The sequence below is a fragment of the Sus scrofa genome, chromosome 10, assembly GCF_000003025.6.
Source record: "Sus scrofa isolate TJ Tabasco breed Duroc chromosome 10, Sscrofa11.1, whole genome shotgun sequence".
NCBI lineage: Eukaryota > Metazoa > Chordata > Mammalia > Artiodactyla > Suidae > Sus > Sus scrofa.
Genome location: NC_010452.4, coordinates 3,356,977 through 3,369,199, shown reverse-complemented (window position 1 = coordinate 3,369,199; position 12,223 = coordinate 3,356,977). Strand labels below are relative to the sequence as shown.

At 40.1% G+C, this 12,223-nt stretch overlaps 1 protein-coding gene across 3 annotated transcripts in view; it reads right to left on the bottom strand.

Annotated features, from left to right (window-relative positions):
• The window catches only part of BRINP3 (BMP/retinoic acid inducible neural specific 3), a 404,393-nt gene continuing 393,740 nt past the window's right edge, over positions 1,571-12,223 (bottom strand). Inside the window, exon 8 of one of the 3 annotated variants that reach the window (XM_005667914.3) lies at positions 1,571-3,044. In XM_005667914.3, the coding sequence (XP_005667971.1) occupies positions 1,928-3,044 (1,117 nt within the window). In that variant the 3' untranslated portion in view covers positions 1,571-1,927. The remainder of the gene's footprint in view (positions 3,045-12,223) is intronic. The other 2 variants (XM_013980016.2, XM_013980017.2) reach the window with 2 other exon arrangements.

The window sequence follows — 12,223 nt, the reverse complement described above, 5'->3', positions numbered from 1 at the left end:
CTTTTTCAGTGTTTTGTCTGTATTTGATCAGCTTGGTCATCCAGTGGATGATGAATTCGGGTTTCATTTAACTACTCGGGTGTACTGTGAAGGTATGCGTTTTATTATTATTTAGACCTCGTTTTCATAAGTGATTCTTTCTTCTCCATAAACCTTTTCATAGAATTAAATATAGAAATAGAATGGTTCATTTAAAGCTCAGTGACACAGTGAAAAGAAGATAGATTCACTGCAGAAAATTTGTGTTAGAATCTTGGTCTTTTAACTTTTGGGTTTGTGATCTTAGGGAATTTGAAAAACTACCTTGAGCCTCTGTTTTGTTTTTGTTTTTTTTTTTCCCACCAAGAAAATGAGAATAATAATCTATAACCTAGTGTTGTCAGAATTAAATGAAAAGAATATTTGCTATGATACCAGAAGGGTGGTGTTTAATGCCTTGTGTATATTTTCAACTGAATTACCTACGATAGCCAAAACAAAACAAAAAATCAGGTGCATGAAGGAAGAAAATCAGCTACCCAGATACTGAGGGAAAAATTATGCCATGCTTATCATTATTTTGAATAAATATCTGTTGTCTGAACTACCTGTTCTTAAAATGCTTTGGAATCTTAAAAAACAGTTGGAGAATCCAGAATATGGGTGTGATGTTTTTGTGATCAGTCTCATTCTTTTCATTCAAGTTATGAGATCCCTTCTCTGCGCCCTGAGAAATGACTTCACAGCCTCAACAGGGAAGCTGGGCTGGACAGTACATTTGATTACTTTATAAGATATGTTTATGAAATACTTAGACAAGAGCTGAGTGAAAATATCATAACCATACTTCACAGATCATCCATATATTAAAACAAAAATGCAATTAAAATTCATAGCTAAAAAGTACTAATTATATAACTAAACTAACATCACACCAGGAGTAATATGGGAATTTCAAACCAAAATTAGTTTGTATTGAAAGTTTGTTCTTTAAAATATATTTTGGTAAGAGTAGTTTCTCTGAGATGAAAAACATTTGAATTCGTTTTTTGATCATTTCTTTTACACCAACACCTTACAATTTGTGAATTCTAAAAATGTTATTTTATTGACATTGGTCGAGTGTTGGAAGAACTAGGGTTTCAGTACTTGGAATGGAAATGATTGTGCAGAGTACCCTGATGGCTGGTTATTGTAATGTTGAAAAAGAATGACAGAGTAAGTTGCGAAGTTAATTAAGGGTTTACTTTCTCCATAATGTTCTTATAGTCACACTGACTCTTCTGTATGTTTGCCAAAATGTTTTGATATTTAGCTGGGAATTACTTTTATCTGTTATTCATAATAATGATGATGTCTCTAGGAATGGTTTATGAGTATAGGTAGTAAATAAAGCACTGCCATTTTGCTGTTCAGCACAAACATACAACTGAATCCTAAGCATTCTACCTAGGTGGGTTTTCCTTAAAGGCTGTTGAAAGGGATCTTCAAATGTGTCCATCAAAAAGTCTTGGTGAATTTTTCCCCAGGTTCTAACAAGCTATATCTAAATAGAACTCATTTCGTGGAAAAAAGGAATCCCACAGCACTTCTTTTTAATAACTGTTCAGCTACAAAATTTTATTGGTATCTTTTTATGTTCCCTCTAGAGGATGTAATGCACAAAAGCATTGCCACGGAACATATAAAATTACAAATGAAATTTATTGTAAAAAGTAGAATGTCTTCTAGACTGGTGTCAGTATTTATTTCATTCATAAACCAAAACTGCAGTATAATATATTCATTGTCAGCAAGTTCATGTGTGTAAGTTGCCATCCAATGTTATTGACTGATATAAGACAGATATTGAAAAGACAATTGAAATGTACTCTTCCAAACATAACGTGTTCCACAAAAGCACTGTAAAAACTCCTTCAAGGTTTTGGGTTGTGCTTGACATTTATGGTTAACTACATAATTTGGTCGTGTCATAATCCACTGTGTTGGGCAATTTGGCATTAAACGCCTGCAGGGCAGCTTGGATCCTCACCACCTCACTCGTAGACAGCTTGAGTCTGTGACGAAGCAAGCAAGAGAAAAGATCTAGACGACGCTGACCGGGCGGGGAGAGTTTATTTACACGGTCTCTTATCTCCAGAAGCTGCAAAAGTGCTGAGTCCTGGGATCCCTGAGTGTAGGGGTAGTCCAGCTGCAGGATCAGGTCCCGAATCGCTTCCGGGTCAAAGTGCATGCTGTAGCCAAACACTTGGATGTTATTGATTTTCATATAACCCAGGTTCCGGGACGGGTCGATAAACTCCAGAGGTTCGTAGTAAATGCTCTCATTGCCGTTGGGGCCGTTGGACTTGATGCGACTCCTCAGGTAGATGTGCACCGTCTCAAAAAACGTCTTCCACTTGTTCCCCAGAGTCAGCGACCAGTTGTAACACTGCAGCGGCAGGTCCAGCTTAGTCCGCTCCCAGTCGGGAAAGCTGTTTTCATTCACAGGCATAAACCAGCTCTCAGAGTGGCTGCCTCCGAAGGGGTTGACGTACACGGCCAGCACCGGCTCCAGGGTGCTGTTTTTCGTTAAGCATATCTGCAGAGAGAGACCCAAGATCATGTGGACCAGGCTGGACTTGTACTTGTTGCTCTTCAAAGTGAGCAGCATCCGCTTCCGCCAGGACGGGTCGAACCAGCTGTTGAGGCGCATGTCGTTGCTGATGAAGATGGCATGGACCTCTATTCGTCTGTCCGTTTTCTGTAGCAGGTACTTCATCTCGAGGTCTTGCAGGTCCGTCTCGAAGCCGATGTAGTGATCGGTAGACTCGGCCACCTCGGGCTTGCAGAGCCCCTGGCTCAGCATGTAGCCCGTGTTGCAGGCGCCACAGCGCGTGCGGTTGTCGGGGGCGCAGGTGAGGCAGGCGGCTGCGTCGCCCACGGTGCAGGGCAGGAAGGTGGTGCAGACCACCTGGTCGTTGGGACACGTGCACGAGTGTGTCTCCTCGGAAAAGCTGCCCAGGAGGCCGTTCTCATTGCAGTAGAGAAAAGACTGGATGCGCGTGAGCCAGTAGGTTGAGGTTCTAGAAATGCAAAACAAAAGGAATCTATGTAAACTACAAAGACATTCAGTGTGTGTGTGTGTGTGTGTGTGTGTGTCCCCGGCAGTCAAGTAACCTTAAGTCTGAAAGCTTCACTGTCACTTTTTTACGTTCTTTCCAGTTCTTCATTTAACTGAAATAAAAAATCCATATAGTTCATAGTTGAAAAAACATGTATAAATATATTGCCTGTATTTATATTATATATATTTTTTTAATTCATCACTGCACAAGCTTAGATAAAGATAGATATACTTGGAGTTTCCATGGGGCCCGGTGGAAATGAATCTGACCAGGAACCATGAGGTTGCGGGTTCAATCTCTGGCCTTGCTCAGTGGGTTGAGGATCAGGTGTTGCTGTAAGCTGTGGTGTAGCTCACAGATGTGGCTTGGATTTGGCATTGCTGTGACCTTGGCATAGGTCAACAGCTGTAGCTTTGATTCAACCTGGGAACTTCCATATGCCAAGGGTGTGGCCCTAAAAAGCCGGGGGTGGGGGGGGAATAGATACACTTGATTCGAACTGAAAAACTGCATGAAATACTTTCTCAAGAGACCACATGGGCTCTTACTAGTGTACTTGGAAGCTGCTTGCGAATATAAATGGGTTGGTTATAGTTTTGAAATGATGCCACACCACAGCAACTAAAAGTGATTTTTATCATCAAATATCTAGAGTAGAATTCGAGCGTATAAATGACGATTGTTCCTTCATTCACTCTTGGCTTCATGGAGCCCTAATGCTGCAGGAAGCCTAAATAGGAAGTAAAACAAAAATAAAAGAAAAATAAACAACTCTAAATTGTCAGTCAATGGATTTAAATTCTAGGGTTTCATCAACACTGAAAGAACAAGTACCCACTGAGAAGGAAAATATTATTAAAACATGCTTGATTTTTATCCTTCCAGGCTGCTCAAGAAAATTGTTGAAAATATCTCATTAAAACCAACTAGAAGTTGTTTGAATAAGGGTTAAGTGCGTTAGTTGAATGTGTTTGATTTGAATCATTAACATTTTTTCTTATTTATATCCGGAAATCAGGCTAATCGTGATGCAAATTTAAGATCTACTTTTCCTGTTTTCCCACATTACTCAAATTCCTTCCTGTTTAAAAATCTCAGGAAAATAAAGAAGGAAAAGCGTGTGGCCCCATGATCAGATAATTGGTTTTGTTTGTTTGTTTGTTTGTTGTCTTTTTGCCATTTCTTGGGCCATTCCCGCAGCATATGGAGGTTCCCAGGCTAGGGGTCCAATTGGAGCTGTAGCTTCCGGCCTATACCACAGCTCACGGCTACGCTGGATCCTTAACCCCCTGAGCAAGGCCAGGGATCGAACCCGAAACCTCATGGTTCCTAGTCGGATTCGCCAACCACTGAGCCACGACGGGAACTCCCAGATAATTGTTTTTATCATGCTGCTTTCTCATACTAGTGACATGATCATGGAAAAGTTGAAAGGCCTCTCTCGCTTGCAGTCCTCTCATGTGAGAAATGGGAACAGCAGTAACAGCTTCCATATTGAGTTCTTGTGAGAAATAGGCTCAGACGGTATGGATGGTTTCAGTCTCGTATAGAACATGTGCCCAGTAGACACTCAAAAATCATATCTATTTTTGGTATCCTTTCCAGTGTTCATTATTTAGCATATACGAGCTTTTCTATAAATCATATGTATTGTACTCAATCCTGTAAGTTTATTACACTGCTGCTCTTTTAAAGAATTTGTATATGCTGAATACTGGTAAATACAGGTATTAATCCTTGTAAACAATAATATTTTATTATGGTATTGAGTGCAATATTTGCACTATATACTCATTTTTGTATATTCATTTTTGGCCCTTGCTCATTCTCCCCTTGCAGTGTAACACTTACAAAAAAAAAAAAAAAAAAAAAAAAAAAAACTCCTCCCTTTTTTCCAAATAAATTCAATGACTCCTTTATTCCTCTCATAACACTTACTTATTTCTCCTTACAGTGCCTTTTCCCACTTAAAATGTTATATTGTGTACTTACTTGTTTATACTCCATTTATCCCATTAAATATAATATCCAACTTGGCAGAATCGTGCATGCTTTGGTTATAGCTTTATATCCTACTGCCCTGCAGAATGCTGAGAAATCACAGCCCTCTGATATTTAATGAATATTAGGTCAAATGCATAGATGAATTAAAGGAACATTTTCTCATAAGCCTATTTTTAACTGAAATTTAGAGCCCTAGACTACATACCTAATATAGTTATGAAGACCTAAATCACATGTTGCAGGAAGTGGCGATACATAACATATATTTTGACATTTGCACAAATCTATATAAAAATCTGAATAAAATTTAAAATAAAATATTAAAAAAAACATTTCTCTTCCCGAGTCCCTAAATGTAACTCTTTTCTGTAGACCCAGAAGAAAATGTAAAACCAAGCCGAAGCCAACCAAAACACGAAACTTTTTCTTCTTACTTATTTCTCACACTGAAAAACACTGACTGGAACACTTACTACCTTCATATCTAACTTTCCCAAGATACTTTAAAAATCAGTGCTTAGAAAAGCTCTCCCATGAGGGTGCCCAGGGTTGTGAAATAGCCGTTTGGCACTTCCTGAGCCATCATCTCTATATAAGTATCTTTCCTCCTCTCCTCTGGTTCTTTGTTTTCTTGCTGCAGAAAAAATGTGCAAAAAGCCTCCTCCCTTTTCTGGCTTAGAAAATAGCTTGATTCATTATTTCTGCATTCAGCCTCCGAAGATAGAAATTATTAATGATTTGTTATCTGTAGTTACTGACATATTTATTTCATCAGTTCGTTCTCAATGAACTAATCACCCTCCCTCTTGCCTTCCTTCTCTTTCCCTTTCCTTCCTTCCTTCCCTTTTTTTTTTTTTTTTACTTTTTTATAATCCTCTTTCCCTTTCTCCCTTCTTTTCCTCTCTTCGTTTCTGTAGTTCTGTTTATATCTAACATAACAATATAAAATAAATATCCTATCTGGATTGAAAACGGTATTTTCTCCCCTAGAACCAAAGCATAAATTCCCTGAGCCAATTCATCTCTCACTCTACGCTCTCATCATGTTTCCAAATCATAAGAACAAACAAAAAATGAAATAAATAGACCTAAGGCTAAAGGCAGAGCTCCCAAAATGAGGGCACTGTGGAAAGACTCATTTGGACACTTTAGAAAAGCAATGGCTTTTCCAGCTTTCAGGCTCTTCCAAGCCTTCTCACATCCCCGCAGATGCGTAACTGAAGGAACGCGTTCCCAGCGTCATGCGTTTCAGCTCGTCACGTATGGATAGTGATAACCGGGCACGCGGGCCGAGCTCCCGTTCTCTGGGACAGAGGAGCTAGCGGATTTTCTTCCTTTCTGCTTCTTGTCCTTGCTCCTCTATTACCTACCTTTTGAGTGTCTTACCGCATTTCACAAATAGAGACTAGATTTTTAAAGGAACAAAATGCAAGAATCAGTCTTTACTCCTTGTAAAATATTGGTGAAGGCAGCAGTCAGAAGTAGAAAATGGAACACATTTCAGGAGTGTACATGGATTTTTCACTTAAAAGATCACATAGTTTTCTTCTGACAAAGTAGAATGTAACCACTTTAAATTTTTTTTTTTAACAATGTTTTTGGAAGAGAAATGTTGTCAACATTAAAATGCACATTTTGCTGTAGCAAGTATTTTTTAAACTATATACCTAAATAGTAAAACACAGTAATGCCGCATTTTAAATTTTCAGGTATAACTTCTCTTCACATAAACTCTGACTAGGAAAGAGGATATAATGTTGAAAAATGAATGTCTGGCAGGCAGATCTTTTGTTGCTTTTTATCAAACATGTGGCCTTGTTCCTGACATCTACTTAGTGGCACATCAATAAATATTTGCTAAACAGAGGAAGTAGGAAAGAAAGGGAGAAAGGAGGTCGGGAGGGAGTAAGGGGGAGAGAAAAAGAAACTGAAGTGAAAGAACTATGGATTATGGAAGAACAGAAGAAAGAAACAGGGGAAAACAGCATTTAAAAAGCCATTGAGGAGTTCCCGTCGTGGCGCAGTGGTTAACGAATCCGACTAGGAACCATGAGGTCGAGGGTTCGGTCCCTGCCCTTGCTCAGTGGGTTAACGATCCGGCGTTGCCGTGAGCTGTGGTGTAGGTTGCAGACGCGGCTCGGATCCTGCGTTGCTGTGGCTCTGGCGTAGGCCGGTGGCTACAGCTCCGATTCAACCCCTAGCCTGGGAACCTCCATGTGCCACGGGAGCGGCCCAAGAAATAGCAACAACAACAACAACAACAACAACAACAAAAAAAAAAAAGACAAAAAAATAAATAAATAAATAAAAAGCCATTGACAGGAGTCCCCACTGTGGTTAAGGACCCAGTGTCATCTCTGCAGCAGCTCAGGTCACTGCGGAGGTGGGGGTTCGACCCCCTGCCCAGGGCAGTTGGTTAAGGATCCAGCATTGACGCAGCTGTGGTGTAGGCTGAGTTTGGTCAGTTAACTATGTCCAGCACTTCTAGTTACTTGGTGAATTTATTATTATTTTTAATTTATGGCTGCACCTATGGCATATGGAAGTTCCCGGGCCAGGGACTGAATCCAAGCCACATCTGTGACCTCTGCCACAACTATAGCAATGTCAGATCCTTTAGCCCACTGTGCTAATAAGCAGGGCGTGGAACTCATACCTCTGTAGCAACCTGAGCTGCTACAGTAGGATTCTTAATCCACTGTGCCAGGGTGGCAACTCCTGTCTCGGTGAATTTCTCCTCTCCTAGGCTTTGATTGGATGGCCTTTAAGAAATTCATTCAAGAAGAAAGAATTTATTCTTCTGTTTGAGCCATTCTGGTTATTACTTGCTTTGATTATGGCCACAAGTATAAATTTTCTTTAAAAGTTCTCAAGCTCAATCAGAGCAGTTGGCTAAATTTCAGTCAAAACCCATAACCACCCCTTTATTAAGAGGGACTCTTAATAGTTCCAGGCTAGATTTAAATGGGTAACTCCAGGCTTCAGTCATTTTAGTTTAAAGTTCCCCTTATAATGAACAATTAAATCACACTAAGAATAATCAGAATAATAATACTAGGATATTGGCCTGGAGTGCCTTATGAATAATGTAAATATATCATTACCCTTAAAAGTAACAATTAGTATAAAATAGTTTCGGTCAGATGACTAGAGATACACTGGGCTGCACCTAATGGAAGTTCCTGACTTGAATTCTTATTTATGACTTATTAAGGCTACTAGTTATATTACTTAAGTTCTGCCTGTTCTCTAAAATCGTGGTTTCTTTATAACCCACTAGGTAACTGAGCCTCTGACCACAATAATGCAAGCTATTCCATTTAGAATGGATAAGCAGTGAGGTCCTACTGGACAGCACAGGAAACTGTGTCCAGTCTCTTGGGCTAGAACATGATGAGAGATAACAGGAGAAAAAGAACATAAGTATGCATATGACTGGGGCACTGTGCTGTAGAGCAGAAACTGACACAATGCTGTAAATCGACTACACTTTAATAAAACGATGTAAAAATAGATTAACTTGAAAAATCCAAAAAACTAATGACGACTAAGTGGCCAGAAATGATTGACCAAACATATAGTTTTATACAAGACTAAAATGACTGTAATAGGAGTTCCCATTGTGGCTTAGTAGAAACAAATCTGCCTAGTATCCATGAAGGCGCAGGTTTGATCCTGGGCCTCACTCAGTGGGTTAAGGATTTGGTGTTGCCATGAGATGTGGGGTAGGTTGCAGAGGAGGCTCAGATCTGCCACTGCTGTGGCTCTGGTGTAGGCCAGCAGCTATAGCTCCGATTCGACCCCTAGCCTGGGAACATCTATATGCCATGGGTGTGGCCCTAAAAAGACAAAAAAATTAAAAAATAAATATAAATAAAATAATAAATATATAAAATGATTGTAATAGTGTAACTCTACATTTGGGAAGAAGTCACAAGAGAATCATTTCCTAGACTGTCAGAGTCTAGTAAGACAGGTGGCCTAGAGACTTAAACATCTGCTATCAGCAGGGCTTAGTCCAGTAATAGCATATTGTGTGGCCTATGAGTGAAGTCTTCTCCTGACCTAGGAATGAGCCTTCCTACCACTGTGAGACAAACTGGTCATGAAAAATCTCCCAAAGCTTGGCCAGATTTATAACCCAAAGAAGGGGTCTGTTGCCCACCATCCGGTTCTGTGAGAATCCAGTCATTAACCACTGCAGTTGACTAATAGTACCCCCTGAAAGGAAGGCAGGATAAAAACAGGATAAGGTGCTCTGTGCTTTGGAAAAACAGACCCCTTTCAGTGGTTAAGAGCTATCACAGCAAAAAATAATAATAATGAACCCAGATCTGTACATCTTCCTAAACATAAACGCTAAACACATGAACTGAGATCCGTGATCCTTGTAACTAGCAGTAACCGTTTTTTGAGATGTATGCCAGACTGCTTATTTCCCCTAAATTCATACGAAATCCCTACAGATGCTGGCCTCTCCACTGTCTCTCTATAGCAGTGCCCCAGATCTGTCTGAGACACTGTTTCCCAGGCTGTAGTCCTCAATCAGATCCTGAAAAAAACTCAACACACAGTTCTTGCAGCGTGTGTGTGTGTGTGTGTGTGTGTGTGTGTGTGTGTGTGTGTGTGTGTGTGTGTGTGTGTGTGTGTTTCACGCAACACATGGTACCGGGTACTTACTAGGAGCTCTGTATAGAACATAATTTATTGTAACTATCTGCTTACCTTATGCTTTCCTTCAGGAGGAAGAGGAGCTTTAAGACAGGTTTTGTGCCTGGTATAGCACTTGGCACGGATTAAATATATATTTAAAAAGTAATCTTGAGAGTAAATGACAAGACTGATAACATCATGCTTTTCTGTGTCACACATGGAAATCTAAAAACGTGCAAAACACTCTAAGTATAACTTACAAGGAATCAGTATTATGTAGATTATTTTGCCATTCAAATTATTGATCAACTGTGGGTAATGTAGAAATAACATTTATTTTATCACATATTACTGGTTAGTGTTGTATACTAACCACAAAATTGCGAAGGTTTTGTTGAACTTATCGTGAACTATGACTGTGTGGCGCACAGGAACACTCAAGAGTGCTGATTAAATCATTAATCCACTACATAGACAAGTAGATGTGATGTCATTTTGGGAAAAAAAAATAGAGTATCTGCCAATTCAGAAACTGGAACAAAGGAATGTGACGTCAGACTAATCAATGGTATTAACAAATATACAAAATTATTTATCTAAATAAAAGACAAGGAGGGATTTGTAGATGAAAATTATTACATTTAGAATGGATAAGCAATGAAGTCCTGCTGTACAGCCCAAGGAACTATATCCAGTCTCGAGATAGAATATGATGGAAGATAATATGAGAAAAAGAATGTGTATATATATATGTGTGTGTGTCACTTTGCTGTACAGCAGAAATTGACAGAATGTTGTAAATCAACTATAATTTAAAAAATTAAAAAATAAATAAAGGGAATGGAAACATGAGGAAAAGAAACATGGGGACTCAGTGAGGTGTTAATTGGCAGTGTTTTTCTAGCATTATCCAGGGATGAAGCTGTCCGTATAAAATGATGAGTGGGCTCAGACCTCCTGGCTGGTAATATTTGTGCCCATAAATATATCCATAAATAATGTCATTAGGGGTGTGTTGGGAGCAAATTTTGCCACCCTAAAATATCTCTTTGGAATGTAGATGATTTTGTGCTGAAAATAATCAAGGCGCGAAAGACCCCGGAAGCTTTTCTTTTTGCTGCTCCCTTTGCTGTCTAAGGAACTTAGATAAAGTGTCTGTTCCCTGGTCCGAGCTATCACCAGAGAGATCTGAGGCCACTCCGTGTCCCACCGTCTCCGCATGGCCCCAGCAAACGTTTGTTTTCCAATATTTCGTCTCCGTCTCCGTCTCCGTGAGAACCGTCTTCCTCCCTTTTGAAGTCCCCAACCGCCACCTCCAACATCCTCTTTTGTCTTTAGCTGAGGAAGGTATTTAAGGTGAGGTTTTTTGGCCATTTTGGCAAGTTACTTAGTTTCCCTGTGTCTCTCTTGTGTGTATATGTTATTAAACTCTTGTTTGATTGAGACGGATTAACAGGAGAACAATCTGTCAATTTAATTTCTAGATCAGCCAGAAGAACAGAGAAAGGTAGAGGAAAATTTCTTCTTCCCCAAGAAATGAGAGTCAGTTAAAACTTTCTTGCTCTTAGCCCATGACAACTACATTTTATGATAAAAAAGGGGCTTCGCATTTAAGATTCCTGTAAGAGGGACTCTGACTAGCCAAATTGTACAAGTCTTATAAGTCATGTGACATCTATGTCATCAAATAATAATATAAACTATAGATTATTCTTTAGGAATTTGATTCATTGGGCTAGAATCCTTAAACTGGTGATTTTTTTTTTTTTAATTGCTGCACCCGTGGCATATGGAAGTTCCCAGGCCAGCGATTGAATCCAAGAAGCAGCTGCAGCCTATGCCACAGCTGCCTCAACACAGGACCCTTTTAACCCACTGTGCCAGGCCAGGGATCAAACCTGCACCTCTGTAGTGACCTGAGCCACTGCAGTTGAATTCTTAACCCACTGCACCACAGTAGAAACTCCTAAACTGGTCATCTTTAAGGACTGAATGTGGGTAGGGATCCTGGAGCTTTAGGGTTTCACAAAGTGGACCACTGGAAAAAACACCACGGAAATACTAACTTTCAGGGGTCCTGCTTAGATAATCTTCATCAAAATACATGAAGAGTTGGAGTTCCCCTTGTGGCTCAGTGGTAAAGAACCAGACTGGTATTCAGGAGGATGTGTGTTAGATCCCTGGCCGCCCTCAGTGGGGTCAAGGATCCAGCACTGCCGTGAGCTACGGCGTAGGTCACAGATGCAGCTCGGATCCCGTGTTGCTGTGGCTGTGGGGTAAGCTGGCAGCTAAAGCTCCGATTCCACCCCTAGCCTGGCAAACTCCATATGCTGCAGGTGTGGCCCTAAAAAGACAAAAATACATATGTTAAAAGCTGTTGCACTGAGGGTGTGGCTTTTGTTTGTGCTGGGGACAAGGCCAGCATGGCCAGCACAAGGCCACATGTGCTCTGAATTAAAATCGTGACTAATGGTTACACC